This window comes from Leuciscus leuciscus (assembly GCF_965113295.1).
Source record: "Leuciscus leuciscus genome assembly, chromosome: 6".
Taxonomy (NCBI): Eukaryota; Metazoa; Chordata; class Actinopteri; order Cypriniformes; family Leuciscidae; genus Leuciscus; species Leuciscus leuciscus.
This window is the reverse complement of record NC_138730.1, coordinates 29514772-29534472: the sequence shown is the minus strand read 5'-3', so window position 1 is coordinate 29534472 and position 19701 is coordinate 29514772. Positions and strand designations below refer to the sequence as shown.

General features: G+C 34.4%; 1 protein-coding gene across 11 annotated transcripts; it reads left to right on the top strand.

Moving 5' to 3' along the window:
* The first annotated feature begins 608 nt into the window (after positions 1 to 608).
* LOC309500662 (immunoglobulin kappa light chain-like) lies at positions 609 to 19375 on the top strand. Of its 11 annotated transcripts, none has more exons than XM_082172327.1 (7): positions 6835 to 6872; positions 14987 to 15078; positions 15248 to 15552; positions 16315 to 16348; positions 17097 to 17414; positions 18321 to 18416; positions 18939 to 19375. In XM_082172327.1, the coding sequence occupies exons 1-7, from the start codon at positions 6850 to 6852 to the stop codon at positions 19076 to 19078; spliced, it is 1008 nt and encodes a 335-aa protein (XP_082028453.1). In that variant the 5' UTR covers positions 6835 to 6849; the 3' UTR covers positions 19079 to 19375. The 11 variants fall into 11 exon arrangements, with proteins under 11 accessions (XP_082028457.1, XP_082028459.1, XP_082028453.1 ...); XM_082172323.1 differs by having other exon boundaries at positions 16312 to 16348; XM_082172326.1 differs by lacking the exon at positions 6835 to 6872 and adding an exon at positions 13903 to 14052 and having other exon boundaries at positions 16312 to 16348.
* The last annotated feature ends 326 nt before the right edge of the window (positions 19376 to 19701 follow it).

The following is a 19701-nucleotide window of genomic DNA, read 5'->3' as shown; positions in this document are numbered from 1 at the left end:
TAATAAATGCTTTAATAAATTCAAATAAATGCTGTTCATTGAACTTTCTATTCATCAAATATTTCTGATAAAAAGAAAATCTGTTTCCACTGTTTCCACAAAAATAATAAGCAACTGTTTTCAACATTGATAATAATAATAATTATAAATGTTCTTGAGCAGCAAATCAGCATATTACAATTATTTCTGAAGGATCATGTGACACTGAAGAATGGAGTATGATACTGAAAATTCAGCAGCAGTTATTTTTGACAAGCTTTTGACTGGTACTATATATCAATGTCTGAGTGTTACATTGTATTTTTTTAACATTGATTTTTTTTATATAATATATATATATATAATTTATTTTATTTCACCTGTCTTGTTTTTCCACACAGTTATATCAACCTTACTAGTTTAATTAATTAAAATAACCTTAAGCATTGATTCTCATAATCATATTTAAAAAGAAAATCAAATATCTTACAGATATGTGGGGATAATTTAATGTAACTTGAAAATCAGTTAGCGTAAAAGGCTCATGTAAAATTTCTTTTAAAATGGTTTCTAAGGTAACTCCATTTCAGGAAATGACATCAGCACCCTATTTTTGAAACTCATACAAAAGCAGTGTGGAAACCTGAAAGACAGCTTTACACAGATATATTTTTCACCAGATTAATGATGTTTTTATACATTTATATTGTCCTCCTCTTAAAGATGCCAGGTAAGTGACATTTATAATAATAAAGCAATACAAAATTAAAAACTGATTTAAATGTACTGAATTTGGTTTTGTCAAAACAGCATTTCTAGGATTAACACTGGATCCAGGTCCAAAGGCTTTGGCTAAGGCAGAGGGCAAAACCGTGTATCTGCCCTGCAAAGCGAGCGGTCTGAGCCCTTCAGATTACATCCATTGGTACCAAATAAAAGACGGTGGAGCCCCATCGAGACTACTCTATATCAGTAAAGATGGTGCTGTCAGTCGTGATGCTAACAATCCCCAAGCAAATGACTTCACTGTGGACAAAACAAAGCTTTATGATCTAAAACTGAGTGACACTAAGAAGAGTCACGCTGCCGTTTACTTCTGTGCCTACTGGGACTCAGGCAACCACAGTGACAACATTTACTCACATCCTGTACATGAACTATACTGGTAAATGTAATTAATGAATACAATATTTATATAGCTTACTTTAATATTTATATACTTGTCATTTTCTGTTTAAGTTCTTAATTTGAATTAAGCTTTATAGGATGACTGGATGTTGGTAAAGTATTTTGATCTGTTTATCTCTTTATTCCCTGCTGTTCATGGATACATTATGTATGTAGCCTATGTATAAAGTTATTTTACACACTGTATTATTATGATTTTAGAATATGTCAGGCGTATCTCATATTTGTTATATGTTGTGAAGATATAAATAAGTATTTATCATTGTCAAATAAGTAGAATTATTATACAATTATTTTTCATATTTATGGGCATTTATAGGTTTGTAATTTTCAGTTGCTCAAAAATAACACTTGTCCTAAATTCAGCAGTGTGCCGACTTAACGTTCTTTTCACATGTATTTCAATTAATTTCTGCATCAAATTATTTGAAAGGCACTGCAGAAGTTAAAGAAGCTGACAGACATAACAAATATACTGGATTAACCAAACTTGAACAAATGCATGAATATAGTATAGTACTACAGGCTATAATATAAAATAGATTTGACCATTTATTTTACAAATAAAAGCACAGAAAATAGTGACTCTTTTTTTTCTTTCTCTCAGATGTATCTCTGTGACCAATTTGTAATAGCACTTTTTAAACTACATTGTGAATTTCACAACATGAATTCCAAATTATATCCTCCTGGGAAACAGGGGGAAAAAAGTTTGTTAAATTTAGTATTTTTTTTTGGCACATTGTTTAGAGCATAAGAATCAAATGAGGGGAAAAACATTTTTGACAAAGGATATTTTATTCATGTTATGCTATGTCCAAAAAACAAACAAAAAAAAAGAACATGAAATGACATGTATATAAAAACAATGGGATTTTTTTTCATTCACCAATCAATTTTTAGGTTTCAGGTTTTTTTTAACCAAACTTTGTATAAAGATGATTCTCAACTATGTTATGAAAGATTTATAGAAATGATTTGATATACCATTTTACTTTATATGCAATAAATTACCATAGTCCCATTCAATACAATGTATCTATAAAATGTATCTAATTAGCATATTATGAAAATGTGTTTATGGGGCAACATGTAGCCTAATGAAAACAATTTAATAATGGTAATATTTGGCAAAATTTTCAAAATAATATCTATTTCATAGGAATTAGTGATATATCATTTTTTTCCCTATTCACTTGCTATATGTCTCCCAAAATACAACATAATTTAAGTCCTGGGCCGGTTGCATAAAATTATTAGACTAGTCTTACAAGTTAGTCATCTAATTTATTTCTTTAAGTCTTGCCATAACTTTAAGTCAGTTATGAAAAAGTAGATTGGTCTAATGAAGTGTAAGAGTGATTAGCCCTAACTAACTGCTAGTTGGTCAGACTAGTTCTCCTCAGTCTTAACTTATGCAACTGGCCGCTGGTGTCCACAGAGGTCATGTATGAAATCAATGCCCTGTAGAAAGTCATATTTTGATTAGAAACCCCATAATATTTTCCTGAGATGTTGATTTATGACAAACAATTTGAAAAGTAGTCTGATTTAAATGATAATTATTATCATATTTCCATAAGAATGCTAAATTTGATCACTAAATGAATGTCAGTCATTGTGAAACCTCCAAACATTTGGTATCTCTGAGAATCCCTGAATAAATGACATCCAAACTGTGACATGCATGCTGTCAAAGAAATTCACTCAAATATAATGTCCACTACAGAGAACAAAAGTCTATTCCTGGGTCCAATACTGTCATCATCATCATAGTGCCATTGCAGAATGTTTTTAAACATCTTGTCTGCTAACACAGCCAACCTGGGAAACCTCTTCACCTGTTCACCATCTATTTAAATCCATAAGCCAAGGTGGAAAACCGAGTACCACCGAGGAAGAGCCGCTCATCTTCTGTGGAGGAAGTTTTAATAAACCAGGGTTAAATTACATGTGTTTAATACTGCCTAACCCATGAGTGGTTTAGCTTGTGTAAGAAACCTTCTTGCGATAGTGATGATGATGAGATATTCGTAAAGAGGAAACCACAAGGCCATTATCATTACCTTCTGATTGGCAGATGTAGTTCATAATTCTTCAAACTCGTGGATGACAGATGTAGACATGGCAGTGTCTGGAATGATAACATTTGGGTTGTTAATAGTCTTACTAGGTGAGATTTTAGTAGCCTGGAATAATTATTCACATTTCTCAGTTATGATTATTCAGTGATTTTGTACTTTTAAAACGGAATTTCCGTCAGTAATATTGTTGCAATATTTTAAGGTTCGTCTCGCACAGGCTTAATTTGACAGCTAACATTTAAACACAATGTTTTAAACAAAACACTATTTTTGTTTGTAGGCTACGTGCCTTTATGATAGGTAAATTTGTCATAAAGTCATAAATAATGACAATACTAATGTTTTATCGATGTAATGTCCAAGGCCTACGGATTATAACAGAAATCCTACACCTTTTTACTGCGTTCTGACTAACTCGTAGTTGATTGACGTTTAAAAAGCCACTGAAGCCTACAAATAGGCTAGCTATGATCAAATACAAATGCTTTAATTAGGATTTCAGATACACTCAACGCTTTTTAATTTTCTGGTTTTAGATTGTTTAAATGGACAAAATGTCCCTACGCATACCGTTGCTATGATCATTAAGGTAAAGGATAGATCTGCTGTAATCACATGCCAAGTGGATTCATCGACGCTTCAGTCCTACGTTCTCCACTGGTACAGACTCAGAGCTCAACCAGGAGGAGCTTTCCAGCGATTAATGTATTTCGAAGCAGGATCGGCAAAAGCTACAAACGATCAGGATACCCCCCGTAGATTTGCTGGAACGGTGAAAAATCAGCAAGTGTCACTAACTATCTCCAAAGTGCAGTTCGACGATGCAGGATCATATTACTGCGCGCTCTGGACTGGAGATAACACAGTGCTGACTGTAAGAGGAAATCGTTACAAAAACCTGCTTTCATAATCAATGCGGTTTTATTTGGAACAACAGTAGAAGAAGGGGGAGACATTCAGAATATTTTAATTGGGACTTTGCTTTTTTTGTTGTCAATATTACATTGAAAAAACAAATTGAAATGTTCAAAAAGTGTCTCAGAACAGAACCCTACAAACTACTGTACTGTACACAGACTGTACTGTACACAGAAACAACTGTTTCAACTGTAGGCTAGTCATCTTTATAGCCTACCCCATTGGTTGATTTTTATTAAAATGAAAATCATTTTCTTTTTGTAATATGAATAAGGTAACATTTAAAAATGACTTGCAAACGTTTTATCATGTCTTAATGTTTAGGCTACTTTTCTAAAATGTAGCCTATAGGCCTATAGATTTTCATTTTATTTTACTTTGGTCTTAAACTCAGATCTCAATCTTAATTTAATTAAAAACATTTCACATTTACGTTTAAAAACATTGCACACCGCTAATATTCAAAATTTGTATTGAAAAAATAATGTGTAAAAAGTGTGAAAACAGGTAATAGAAGTTACTCAAGTTTAGATCAACTTCAGGGTCTTAATTTTAAAACGTGATGACTAAAACTTGATGACTAAAATGAAATAGGAAAGAAATGTCATGTGCTGAAAACAATCAGGAAATGACATCAGCAAACTGTATTTGAATGGCATACAAGGCTGGGTACAACACACACAAAAAGAGCATTACTCTCCAAACGTCTTTTTCAACTAGATGAATGATGTTTGCATACATTTATATTGTCCTTCTCTCAGAGATCCCATGTAAGTGCCATTTAAAATTAAGCCTTTACTTTAAAAAATAAATGTATGACATTTGTTTTGTTCAATCGAAGCAGATGTTCTGGGAGTGACTTTGGAACAAGGTCAACCAACGTTGGTCAAAGCAGTGGGCAAAACTTCATATCTCCCTTGCAAAGTTACCGATTTACAATCTTGGAATTACATCCATTGGTACCAAAAGAGAGAGGGTGAAGCCCCATCAAGACTACTCTATATCAATGCAGGCGGTAGCTTTACTCATGATACCAACAATCCCCAAGCAAATGACTTCACTGTGGACAGAACACAGCTCTTTAATCTAAAACTGAGCAACACAAAGCCGATTCATGCTGCAGTTTACTACTGTGCCTATTGGGACACAAGCGACCACAGTGAGAACATTCACTCAAATACTGTACATGAACTCATGAATATTATCATTAGATAGTATTTATTAGATTTGACACGTTTGAATAGAAATGTGAGCAAATTTTTCATGTGCATATGAACCCAAATTTCACCCTCCACTATTAAAAGTCCCTGAAGTTCAATGCAACCGGTGTGATATATTTTTTCTTTCTTCAAGGCCAAAATATTTTCCTATTTTTTAAATATTTGTATACAGTTGTTTATTTGAAACGCGGGTCTTCAACAGTGGATGGTGCTATTGAGCTGCAAACGAGGATTGTTTTCAGCTTTAAGGCTCTGTGAAAGTTACTAAATTACTTCTAACAAATTGCATTTTACTAAATTACTTCGGATAAATTGAAGAGAATCCAGATGAAATATCGAATTTATCAATCAAATGAGGTAGAAATGTATCAGCTTTTGAAATATTTTATTCTGATTGCTGTGCAACTACAAATCACATCCCATTTTGTTAGAGCTCCACCTCAGGAAATGACGTCACTGAAAAAATTCTGCGTGGATTTTTTTGCTAAATAGTGTAAAGAAGTGTTCAGGGAACTTTATGAACCATATATCGCCTCACATAACCAAATGAACGATGCTCATAAACTTGTGCACTGTTGTTCTCATAATGATCCATGGTAAGTAAACTTTAAAAGGGGGTTAAATAGGCAATTTGTCAAATAAAATAGGTTAATATGATAAAACATAAATATGAACACTTATTTAAAAGAATTGATTTTCATTTTATTTCATCGCAGGTGTGGAAGGTTTGAGTTTAAATCAAAATCAGAAGGTTTTGGTGAAGCTAAAGGGTAAAACTGTGTCCTTCAGATGTGAGGTAACCGGCTTGGGCTCTAGTAATTTTGTCCACTGGTACCATAAGAAAGATGGTGAAACGTTTAAAAGACTACTCTATATGACCGAGTCTGGGACTGCTACAATTGAAGCAAAAGACTTTGTCTCTGAAAAAATTGGAAATTCATATGGCATAAAACTCAAAGAAACAAAGGAGGAACATGCTGGCATGTATTACTGTGCATGCTGGGAAGGCAACCACAGTGAGAGAAAGCTTTGACATCCTTGACATAAACCATGAGAAACTGTTCTCAAAATCTGACAGATACTGTTTGAGGAGAACCACAAAATAGTGTGGTTTAGTGTAGCAAATATGCTTGCAGATAAAAACAACAGCACAGAGGATGATAGTTATGTAATGGAATCAACACGTGCCTTCTCAGTGTTACAATAGTAAGAGATGCAGTACAAATTCATTGAACATCAACACATTAAACACATAACATATGGGCCACTGATACGCAGTAATGTCAGCAGTCCAGTCAGTATTTTTTGTAGACTTTGATTATTTTTGCTTTGATTGGGTTTTAAGAAAAAAGATAAAGAAGTATATGGAAATAAATGAGCAAAAAAAATCCCCCTAAGACTAAGGTGTATAGTGGAGAAAGAAGGAGGAACCTTGAAGAGGATCCTGTATGCCGACATAAATGACAAATCTGCAAGAAATTATGTTGGTTTTGAGTCCAGAAAATCAGAAAAGAAAACATCAAATAATTTTGCTTTGAAAATCACAAAGCTGAAAAAGAGCATTCAGCGATGTCTTACTGTGCTTGCTGGAGCTCAGGCAGAACAGTGAGTATAAAAACTGAAGCCCTGCACACACAAAAAACACAACCCTTTCTCCAAAGTTGATATAAAAACTATCATGACAATAAAATAATTTGCTTCTAAAGAACGCTCCAGTTACTAACATAACCTCGGTTCCCTGAGATAACGGGAATGAGCATTCCATACGAGCATTCTGACTGCAGCTGTATAGCACAGCAGGGTACGTAATGCTCATTCACGTTATCTCAGGGAACCGAGGTCACGTTAGTAACTGGAGCGTTCCCTTTCGAAACGGTCTCTCACATTGCGTGAAACACGCTTTGGAGAACGATATACCATAGCGCTGTGCTATAAGCATAGAACAGAAGCTGTCCTATAAGCTCAGTCCTAGGGCGCTACCACGAGGTTCCAAGGCAACATAGGCTAATGTAGTGAGGCTAAGGCTACGGGGCTGGAGCCTCAGCAAATACAGTCCGGACCACTTTTTAGGGGAGCAGGACAATCAAGCGGACAAGATCCATGCCTGGAGGGCAGGGACGTCCAGGTAATAAAACCTAGTGAAGGAAGACGGCGAAGACCAGCTAGCTGCCGCTCAAAAATCTCCAATGAGACTCTGCTGGACCAAGCCCAGGAGGAGGCCATTCCCCTAGTGGAGTGGGCCCTCACTCCAATGGGGCATTCAAAGCCCACTGAAGCATAAGCCAGGGCTATAGCATCAACTATCCAGCAGGATTATCTCTGCTTCGTATCTGGAAGCCCTTTAGAGCAGCCTCGAAGCACAAGAGCTGTGCTCTGAGCAGGGCTCTGATTGCCGAAACTGGCTAGAGCGCTCTACATAAGTTCTGAAGGTAAGCCACCCCATCGAACGCAAATCTCAAGAACGGTCTGTGATGAGGGGCTATCTGGACATGAAAGTAAGCATCTTTCAGATCCACTGATAAGAACCAGTCCCCTGGGCAAATTTGCACGAGGATCTGCTCCAAAGTCCACATTCTGAATGGCCGCTTCATTAATGCGCAATTCAGGAGCCTGAGGTTGAGGATGGGCCTGAGCCCACCATCTTTCTTGGTGGGACCGGCTAGGCGGCACCCTTCACCAGCAGACACTGCACTTTGGAGTGAAGAACATCAGCATCATTGTCCTGAACCAAAGTTTGAACCACACCCCTGAAACAGGGGGCCCTGCTAGCGAATTGAAGCGAGTAGCCTCATTTTATAGTCGGCATAACCCAGCCTGACACGCCCGGGATGACTTCCCACGCCTGAAGTCGGGCGGCAAGGGGACTGAGTTTTTCGGGCAGCAGTTCGCTGCATGGGGGCTAGGAACTGATGGCCACAGAAGAACTTTCCTGCTTCAGTAGGAAGTGCATAGCCTGCGACACCTTCCATGCTGCTGTGAAAAGCTCAGCAAAGCCATTCAGAACCGAATAAGCCAAAGGGAAAGACAGGGAGTCAGGGCTGTCTTGTCGGCGTCATTGATCTCCAAGATTAACCATAGGTGGCGCTTTGACTACCACTGAACAGACTATCAAACAGGCAATCAAATAAATCTGAAAGGCACTGCAGAAGTTAAAGAAGCTGACAGACATCACAAATAAAATGCATTAACCAAACTAGTCTTGAACAAATGCATGAATTTAAGGCTTTAATATAAGCCTTAGTATTATATAAGTAGCCTATATAAAGTACAGGCTTTAATATAAAATAGATTTAACCATTTATTTTACAAATTAAAGCACAAAAAAGAGTGACTCTTTTTTTCTCTCAGTTTTATCTTTGTGACCAATTTGCAATAGCACTTTTTAAACCACATTGTGAATTTCACAACCCATTCCGAATTATATCATAGTGTCAGTACCGAATGTTTTTTAAACTAAATTTTAGCCTCAAAGGATCTTGCCAACACAGTCAACCTGGGAAACATCTTCACCTGTTCACCATCTATTTAAATGCATAAGCCACCTTATAGCAAAACCGAGTACCACCGAGGAAGAGCCGCTCATCTGCTGTGGAGGAAGTTTTAATAAACCAGGGTTAAATTACATGTGTTTAATACTGCCTAACCCATGAGTGGTTTAGCTTGTGTAAGAAACCTTCTTGCGATAGTGATGATGATGAGATATTCGTAAAGAGGAAACCACAAGGCCATTATCATTACCTTCTGATTGGCAGATGTAGTTCATAATTCTTCAAACTCGTGGATGACAGATGTAGACATGGCAGTGTCTGGAATGATAACATTTGGGTTGTTAATAGTCTTAATAGGTAAAATTGTAGTTTTCTGTTATAATTAGCCTATTAACATTTCTCAGTTAAGATTATTCAGTGATTTTCAACTTTTAAAAATAAATTTTCGTCAGTAATTTCAGGTAGCCTACTTTGCCTACAAATAGGCTACTTGCAGGTCTATTCCAAAATAAGAGCTTTAATTAGGATATTCGATACCTAATTGTTGTTTACACACTTTTACTTGTTTAGCACATTTGAATTGTTTCTCTTATGTTTTTAGATTGTTTAAATGGACAAAATATTCCTATGCATCCTGATCCTGTGCTGATTAAGGTAAATGGTAGAGTTGCTAGAATCACATGCAATGTGGATTCATCGACGCTTAAATCCGACGCTATCCACTGGTACAGAGCTCAACCAGGAGGAGCTTTCCAGCGATTAATATATTTCGAAGCAGGATCTATAACAGCCAAAATCGATCCGGCGGTGGTCGGCAGTGGACTTTCTGGAACGGTGAAAAATCAGCAAGTGTCACTAACTATCTCCAAAGTGCAGTTCGACGATGCAGGATCATATTACTGCGCGCTCTGGACTGGAGATAACACAGTGCTGACTGTAAGAGGAAATCGTTACAAAAACCTGCTTTCAATGCGGGTTTACTAGGAACAACAGTAGAAGAAGGGGGAGACATTCAGAATATTTGAATTGGGACTTTGCTTTTTGTTGTCAATATTACATTAAAAACAACTGTACATGTTCAAAAAGTGTATCAGAACCCTAAAATCTGTACCGTACACACACTGTTAACACAAGGCTACAATAAAACTGTTTCTTCAACTGTGGGCTTGTCATCTTTATAGCCTACCCCATTGGTTGATTTTTATTAAAATGAAAATAATTTTCTTTTTGTTATAGCCTATGAATAAGGTAACATCTAAAAAAATGACTTGCAAACGTTTTATCATGTCTTGATTTTTACTTTTCTAAGATGTAGCCTAGGCCCATAGATTTTCATTTTATTTTACATTTGTCTCTAGGCTACTATTAAAAGTCCCCGAAGGTCAATGCAACCGGTGTGATTTATTTTTCTTTCTTCAAGCCCTTTCAAATATGTTCCTATATTTTTTATATTTGTATACAGTTGTTTGTTTGAAATGCAGGTCTTCAACAGTGGATGGTGCTATTGAGCTGCAAAAGCTTTTTTTTTTTTCTTCTTCTTTTTTTTTTCTTTAAAGCTCTGTGATAGGTACTAAATTACTTCTAACAAATTGCATTTGACTAAATTACTTCTGATAAATTGAAGAGAATCCAGATGAAATATCGAATTTAGCAATCAAATGAGGTAGAAATGTATCAGCTTTTGAAATATTTTATTCTGATTGCTGTGCAACTACAAATCACATCCCATTTTGTTAGAGCTCCACCTCAGGAAATGACGTCACTGAAAAAATGTCTACGTGGATTTTTTTGCTAAATAGTGTAAAGAAGTGTTCAGGGAACTTTATGAACCATATATCGCCTCACATAACCAAATGAACGATGCTCATAAACTTGTGCACTGTTGTTCTCATAATGATCCATGGTAAGTAAACTTTAAAAGGGGGTTAAATAGGTAATTGGTCAAATAAAATAGGTTAATAATATGATAAAACATAAATATGAAAACTTATTTAAAATAATTGATTTTCATTTGATTTCATCGCAGGTGTGGAAGGTTTGAGTTTAAATCAAAATCAAAAGGTTTTGGTGAAGCTAAAGGGTAAAACTGTGTCCTTCAGATGTGAGGTAACCGACTTGGACACTGGTAATTTTGTCCACTGGTACCATAAGAAAGATGGTGAAACGTTTAAAAGACTACTCTATATGACCGAGTCTGGGACTGCTACAATTGAAGCAAAAGACTTTGTCTCTGAAAAAATTGGAAATTCATATGGCATAAAACTCAAAGAAACAAAGGAGGAACATGCTGGCATGTATTACTGTGCATGCTGGGATGGCAGCCACAGTGAGAGAAAGCTTTGACATCCTTGACATAAACCATGAGAAACTGTTATTCCACAACATGAACAATGTCAAAATCTAACAGTTACAAACCACTTTTATTACAGTATTGTATCATCTGACAGATACTGTTTGAGGAGAACCACAAAATAGTGCGGTTTGGTGTAGCAAATATGCTTGCAGATAAAAACAACAGCACAGAGGATGATAGTTATGTAATGTAGTGGAAACGACACGTGCTGGCCTTCTCAGTGTTACAATAGTAAGAGATGCAGTACAACAACTTCTAATTTCATAGTGCAATCTATTGCAAAGGGAATTCATTAACAGCATGCAATTAATGCAGAGCTTCAACATATTAAACACAATAACATATGCAGTCAGTATGTTTTATTATTTTATTGCTTTGATTGGGTTTTAAGGAAAAAATATATGGAAATAAATGAGAATTATTTCCCCCCTACAAGGTGTTGATGCCTTCTAGACTTTCAATAGGCAGAAATGTTCATTGTGTCGCAAATTTACTTTAGGATATGAACACAATGCAAGTCCAAGGACTTTAACCACACATTGAAATATAGCTACAACTATTACTTCCTGCTGTTTCTTTTGGTGCTGAGGTAATCCAAACAATATTAAGTTAACTGCAGATATTGGCTGCTCCTAACATTCACTCTCAGAAACAAATTGCAAACATTTTACTTTAAAGGGTACAACAGCTTGTCACTGGGGCAATACTCTTAAAAGGACAACTTTGTAGTATTGCTACTCTAAGGTACTAATATGCACCTTTAGGGGTAAAAAAAAAGGTACAAAGATGTCCTTTAAGGGCACTACCCCAGTGACCCCTAAAGTAAAAAAAAAAACATCTGAGAGTGCTCAAAAGTGGTGGAAATGAGGAAGTCCATCAATGAAATGCCGAAATCCTTGAAAAGGAACAAACTTTCTCTTGGGTTAAGCTCAGTATGGTGCATTTCACATCTGTAACCCAGATTAGCTATTAGTATTGCAACTTCCTGTTTGTTGCTCAATTCCTATGAATCACAGAGTAAAGACAGAATCAGACGGTCTCTGCTACTATGAATGCTCTTTTGATGCTTTCCTTTTTCCTGCTTTTTCAGTTCATATGCAGAGGCGAGTCTTTTATTATTTGGCAATATAATTGATTCTGTATAATAAAACAAATTTTTAAAGAAAAAAAAGTTAAATAATAATAATAACCATTATGATACATCTAACCAAATAGTCTGGCAGTTTGATTTGTGAGTTCAGTTGTTGCTTTTTGCAGTGGATGGAGCCGGTGAGCTGCAACAGAAAATCTCACTGACCAAAGCAGAGGAAAAATGTGAGCCATTATAGACTGTCACTTCACTTCAGACTGCTGGAACTATTCAGACTATTTGTGTCTGTCTTTCTACAACATAATCTGATGCTTTCGCAGAATAAAACCAGAGAACATCCTGAAACATCCATAATTTTTTACATAATTTTCTGATAAATTTACAGTAAATTAGCATCCTATCCTGCCTGTAGCATTTGAAAGAACAATCCCCAAGCAAAGACATTTTTATACAAAACTACAAAAGCAATCATTACATTTTAATCACCTAATAGTTAGTATATATGTTAACGTATTAAACATTTTGTAATATTTTGATATTTTTCTGCATTGACTTGTTCATTGATAATTCACTGGTTTTGTCCATCCTTCTGTTAGACTGTCTCACAAATGAATTAGGTTGAATAGCTGTCAGCTGTTAAATTTAAGTACACAAGATAATACCAATTTAGGTTAACCAATTACCAAGCAATGCTTCATTTTGAAATATTAGCATCATAGACCCTTTATTCACATTATCTGTTATAATAAACAATATCATATGGTGCATCACTGTAGTGGAATTAAAGGCAAATGGGTGGATGAGGATGAGATTATGAAAATTAAAATACTTTTACAATTTAGTTCAAAACGCAAGTTCCAACTTTTTCGAAATGTAATATGTTTTTGATGCTTTCATACATTTTTGAAAAACATCGTTTTATCAACAACAACCACAACAAAAAATGTATATATAGAATGATCCCAAAAATGTCACGTTATCTATCTAGAATCACAGAGGTGTACACAACTTTGCAAAAAAATTGCAAACACTTTTTTCCAAGTTAAAATATCATATAGTTAAATCATGAATATATTTATGAATAGCCTTCATTTGACTTGAACTAACTGTGCCGTTTCATAAAAAGTCAGTAAGTTTATAAAAATAAACTTACTGACTTTAATCCAAAAAAGAAAGATCATGAACCTGTATCAAAAACCTCAATTCAAACACATATAAGCATGAGGACAGGAAACTCAGAAACACTGCAACTTCCTGTTTTTTGCTCATAGAAATAAATTCCACCTTCGTCCCAGAGAAAAAAACAGAAGCTCTCTATCTTAAATCTGCCATCATGAGTCCTCAGCCGCAGTTACTCTGTTTGCTGTTTATTCTCCTTAAATTTAAAGGTAAGTGTTTAATGTGTGGCCATATCATCTTTATATCACTGTTTGTAACCATAAGTACTTCTAAAACCAGAAAATATTAGCTATTGTTTTATCATTATGTTCCATTCCACCTTTAAATATGAAAAAGTAGTTTGATTTGTGAGCTGTTGCTTTTTGCAGTGGATGGAGCCGGTGAGCTGAAACAAAAAATCTCACTGACCAAAGCAGAGGAAAAGTTAGCTATTATAGACTGTCACTTCACTTCAGACTGCGAGGACTACATCCACTGGTATCAGCAGAAAGAAGGAGAAACCTTTAAGAGGATCCTGTATGCTGGCATAAGTGATGGATCTGCAAAAAATGATGCAGGTTTTGAGTCCATAAAATCAGAAAAGAAAACATCAAATCATTTTGCTTTGAAAATCACCAAGCTGAAAAAAGAGCATTCAGCGATGTATTACTGTGCTTGCTGGATCTGGAGCTCAGTCAGCACAGTACACATAAATACTAAAGTCTTGCACAAAAACTCTGCAAGGTTTCCTGTCATGATCAGAGACCACAAACCTTTATCTTAATGTTAAATGAACATAACACCAAGGTCATGAGTTTAATTCCCAAGGAATTCATCAACTAATGTATGTCTTGAATGCAATGCAAGTTGTGTCTGCCAAATGCATAAATGGAAATGTTTATATTTTATGCGCAACATTTTGTTTATTTCCTTAGCAGAAATAAAGTAAATAGATTCAGTTAACTTGTTCTTGAATGAGGGGCTCTGAGTTGTCACATCTGTACAATGATCCTCATATTAGCATGAGGATAGGAAACTCAACAGCACTGCAGCCTCCCATTTGCTATAATGCAGTTGAAATCAAAATCATGTAATTGCTATTAGACTAAGAAAAATGTATTACATGTGCAAATGATTACATACAAAAAGGTTAGAGAAATTGGGTTCTGCTTCTGATGCCGTTCTGTTCAGATGTGCATACAAACCTCCTTCTCAAACGACTGGTGAACTTAGTGGAAATGATTAACATTGAAAATATACATCCCCTGCTGGTGATACCGTGATACTTTGCATATATTACCAATCAGCGTATTGTAGAGAAAAGTCAAAGTTTTGAGGACAAGATGTTATGTATATGCTAATTTTATTATATTAGTGTAATACTGAAGCACAGAGTTGAAGCTGTATAATCTGTTACATCTGAATCATGAACCACAAAACAAACTCAGAATAGCACGAGGGCCGGAAATAATATCATAAACCTCTCATATGATCTCTCCTCATCACAGAATAAAGACAGAAGCTCTCCAGACACTCCCTGCCATCATGCGTCTTCAAATGCAGTTATGTCTTTTGTTTCTCATTCAGCATTTATGTAGAGGTAAGGTTTTTTATTTATTATTATTTGAAATCATACCATAATTGTTTATGTTATCACAAAATGCAAACTTGATAACTCTCATTAACTTTGCACTGATGTTGGCTAGCCAATTATATCTTACCTTGGGTAACAAATTGTCTTGATAACATTTTTTTTCCATTTTTTTTAGTTGATGCAAATGTGAAGTTGCAACAGAAAATCTCATCCACCAAATCTAAGGACAAGACAGTTGTTATTGACTGTCATTTTCCTTCAGACTGCTCAAGCTACATTCACTGGTATCAACTAAAAGAGGGACAAACCTTAAAAAGAATCCTGTATTCATCTATAAGAGACGGAACCATCTACAATGATCCTGGTTTTGAATCGTTTAAAGTAGATAAGAAACCAAAAAATCTGGCTTTGAAAATACCTGAACTAAAAATAGAGCATTCAGCAATGTATTACTGTGCTTGTTGGGTCTCAGGCAGCACAGTAGTTATAAATACTGAAACCCTGTACAAAAACTCAGCAGGGTTCCTGATTTAATCTAAAACCACAAGCCACAAATTAGGCTATATAAAAACAATGCTAGTAACAAACAATGAATTTCTTTCAGCCCAAATACATTTAATTCACTCCAAAGAGTGTTGGCGGATCCTCGGCACTCGAGAAAAGAGGGTGAAGGTTTAAAGTTGGTTATGAATGAAATATAGACTTATGAAGGACAAATATGCTGTTGAACAGTAAGAAAGATCAGCTTTAGGATTCAAGGAATCAACAAGAACTCAGATAAGTGTTTACAGGGCTGTCGCTTGTATTGATTTTTACATGAATTCATTAGAATTAGCCTAAAATTTTGACTCAAAGTTTAGTTAGTGGGTGCCCAGGACAAAAAACACGTTGTCTGGCCAAAAGCTTGTTTAAAGTTGTTCAGCGTGAGTGGGTGGGTGAGGAGGACAGGTGAGTCTTGTGTTTTGCAGGACTTGTAAATAAACTATTGAAGCCTCTACAGGTAAGAGTGTGACATGACACTGTACTGAACACTTGCTGGATCTATTCACTTTAAGTAAATTAAGTGTTTTAGCACTTCATTGATCAAAATCAATATTAATATAGCTTTTTTTACTTTATTGGTTAATATTTTGAAAGTCTTCAGGGATATTCTAAAACAATGTACACGAGGAAACTGCAGATTCTCTTCTGCACAAACTGCATCTTTTTGTTTAGGAATAAATGACTGTGGGAGACAAGAAGGTCTTCGGTTCGGGTACAAGACTATATGTGACAGGTAAGACAAAAATCACATAATTAAGGTCTGCCAAACTTATTTTAAGCATTTTAAAGTTCGTTGCATACAAATTATTTCTGTAATTCAGCCAGCAACAGAGAGTTCTTTAGAGATTCCAGCAATTCCATGTTGTGCTTGTTTACACAAAACAGGAGAATTTGTGTTACAGGGTTAACCCAAAAAGTGAAAATTCTGTCATCATTCTGAACCTGAATGACTTTCTTTCTTTGGAACACTTTCTGAAAAATATGTCAGTTTTTTCCCCATACAGTTTAAGTAAAATGGTTTCAATTTAGTTTTGTAGCCCACTGACTTATATCGTATGGACAAAAACTGTCAAAACAATAATAAAAATCTTGTGTTCTATAGAAGAATAAATTCATACTGGTTTGGAACGGCATGTGGGTGATGATAACATAATTTTCACTTTTGTGTGAACTAACCCTTTAAAATAGTGTAGACCATCAGAAAGAGTGAACAGTTGTCTTTTATTATACCACACGCTAGAAGGTTTTGTATTATTCAGAAGTATTTGTAATAGACTTAATCTGAGTGGGCTACTGGATCAAAAGATTTGGAACTGGAACCCGGCTGATAGTAACTGGTAGGAAACTGTCAGAATTTCGTCAAATTCATAAAAAATGATGTAATTTCCAAGTAAAAACTTTCTCCAGTCACCCTCTATTTGCTTATTTTCTCATTTGCTTATTGATCATTGAAGTAATGTTCAACATGTATTTCTCTTAAGACAAAGGGAAAGACACGGTCATCCCACCAACTCTAACAGCATATCGACCATCAAAAAAACAAAGTGGCAAACAGGCAGTGTTATGTCAGGCCAAGGACATGTTTCCAGACTTGGTGAAATTCACTTGGAAAAAGGAGAGCAATGGAGCGTGGACAGATGTATCGGAGGAAGATGTTGTGGAGCAGAGGAATGAAAATGATAATAAACTCATCGTGACAAGTATGTTGATTTTCGATCAAAACACGGCTGGAGACGACTATGAATGCACTGTTACCCATGAAGGAGGCAAGGGACCCCAAAGTAAAAAACTGATGGAAGGTAATTTGAAGAAACTCAGATTTACTACATTCATATGTGTTAGATTTCTTGGAAAGAAAGTTGAATACAATTGATAGAGTTGCAGACACATAGACTTTGAATATAAACAATAATAATTATTCTTTGTTATATACAAAAACGTTATTAAAGCTTTAATTATATCAAATAATTAATAAAGAGTTCATTAGAATTAAAGTACATGATTTTTATTAATTATAGGCTATATATATATATATATATATATATATATATATATCTCAAGAGGATCCCCCACATTTTATCTAATTTTGTGTCTCTGGAAAATAGTGATCTATGACATTGTATGTTGAATTCTGTTGTGTCTATTTGTTAATGGGGGATTAGTGGACACATCACATTCAATTCAGTTCAATTCACATTTATTTGTATAGCACTTTTCACAATACATATAGTTTTTAAAGCAGCTTTACAGAAAATATGTATCTACATTACAATTTAGAGTGATCTGTTATCAGAGGTATCAAAGTAATGTATTTCAGAAGTTTACATACCAATATCAATGTTTTTGTATTTGTGGAGTAAAAGTTAGTTTTTATTTTGAAGTAAACATTTTTTTTTATATTAGATGTAGATTTAATACTTATTGTAATTAATGGGGTTATTATTTAATATTTCCAATTAAATGTACATATCAGACATCTTCGCTTTCATTAAAACCTATAGGTTTGAGTGAAATCATTCAATTTGATTTCTCAGTGTTTCTATTATGACATATCTTCAATTAAAATATGGACAATTAAATATGTAAATATTCATATGCCTGTATATAAGTAATTTTACCTTTCAGATAAATCTCTTTTATTGGGATTCTGCTTTGTCTTGTTTTACCCTATACATTAATAAAATGACTGTATTGTTATATTTCAGATAAGAAAGAGAAGAAAGTAGAGAAATCTGATAATGCCATTGAGAACACAACATGCCCACCCAAAAATGAGACCTCAAGTTATCAGCAGATATCAGGTGAATAAATAAAAATGAATATATAAATGTATTTGCAAATTTGGATGGATTTTCAATTAATGACTTTTGCATTTCAAAATCCAAGCCAACATTTACATTCATTCACTGCACATTCGAATCAGTTAAAAGTATAATAATTTGCAAGTTTTTTCCACGTTAATTTGTCTTTTCATTTATAAAGTAATTTAACAAACTGATCTAACTGATCTAATTTGTCTTAATCATTTCATTCACACTGTATCCCTCAATGGACCAAAAAGTCACATTGTTACATTATGGGTTATTATATAAGTGTGGTTGACATTAGTTAACATTAAAATCTTGTAGATTGAAAAGCAAAACTCCATCTAAAATTAATGGTAGAAGTGTATATATATATACACACATACATTTTATCCTAAGATCTTGATGCTGATCAAAAACAAAATGTGACATGTTATGCCTCAACTATGTGCAGTATGATTAAAAAAAAAAATAATGTTTTATCAAATGTGTTCAAATGTATTTTTTGTTTTATTACAGGCTCTTCAGACCAAATACCCAGTCAGAACCTGTTTGTCTATGCGTATGGTGTCATGCTCATGAAGAACGGATTATATTGTTGTGCTGTCTTTATCTTTCTATTAAAGCGAAAAGTTGGAAAGAAAGAAGAAAGCTCTTAGAGATTAAAGGCATAAGATAAACATCAAGCAAACAAAGGTTTATCATATAGAGTATGTTTAGCTGATTTCTAAAGATGCATGTCTGCAACTATATTATCTCTGCTTAAATGTATTTCTTTTAAATGTATTTGTTGTAGATCAGCTTTGCACAACTGTTTTATTTTTGCATCTTTGAAATGCAATATTTAGATTTTTAAAAGCGCATTATATACCAACATTTTAAATGTTTTGTTTTCCCATCATAATCTGTTTTTGTGGCATTCTCTGAATTTGTTCAATAAAATATTACAAAACTTATTTTTCTTGCTCATAAATGAAATTTTACTTGTATTTTAAATTAATTCTCTATAAATGCACTTTTTGCATTATGAATAATTTAATCTTTTTTTTTTACTTTTTTTTTTTATTTATGCTAGCAGTATTAGAGTAAATAAAATATAAAATGAATAAAATGAAAATATGCATATAAAAAGTTGATTGCCTACACATTATTTTAGAAATACTGTATTTATCCAAACACCAATAATACAATATGTAGCAGATACATATTTAATTATGTGCCAAAATTTATATCAACTTAATAAAAAAAATATAAAAAAAATACAGTAAAACAATAATAAAAC

Excerpts from the sequence above, each read along its gene's own strand:
- LOC309500662 (XM_082172323.1), top strand. The coding sequence starts at position 6,850 with ATGACAAATCTGCAAGAAATTAT. Across the intron at positions 6,873-14,986 it reads ACAAATCTGCAAGAAATTAT|AATAAAGACAGAAGCTCTCC; the intron begins GTTGGTTTTGAG and ends TCCTCATCACAG. Across the intron at positions 17,415-18,320 it reads AAGTAAAAAACTGATGGAAG|ATAAGAAAGAGAAGAAAGTA; the intron begins GTAATTTGAAGA and ends GTTATATTTCAG.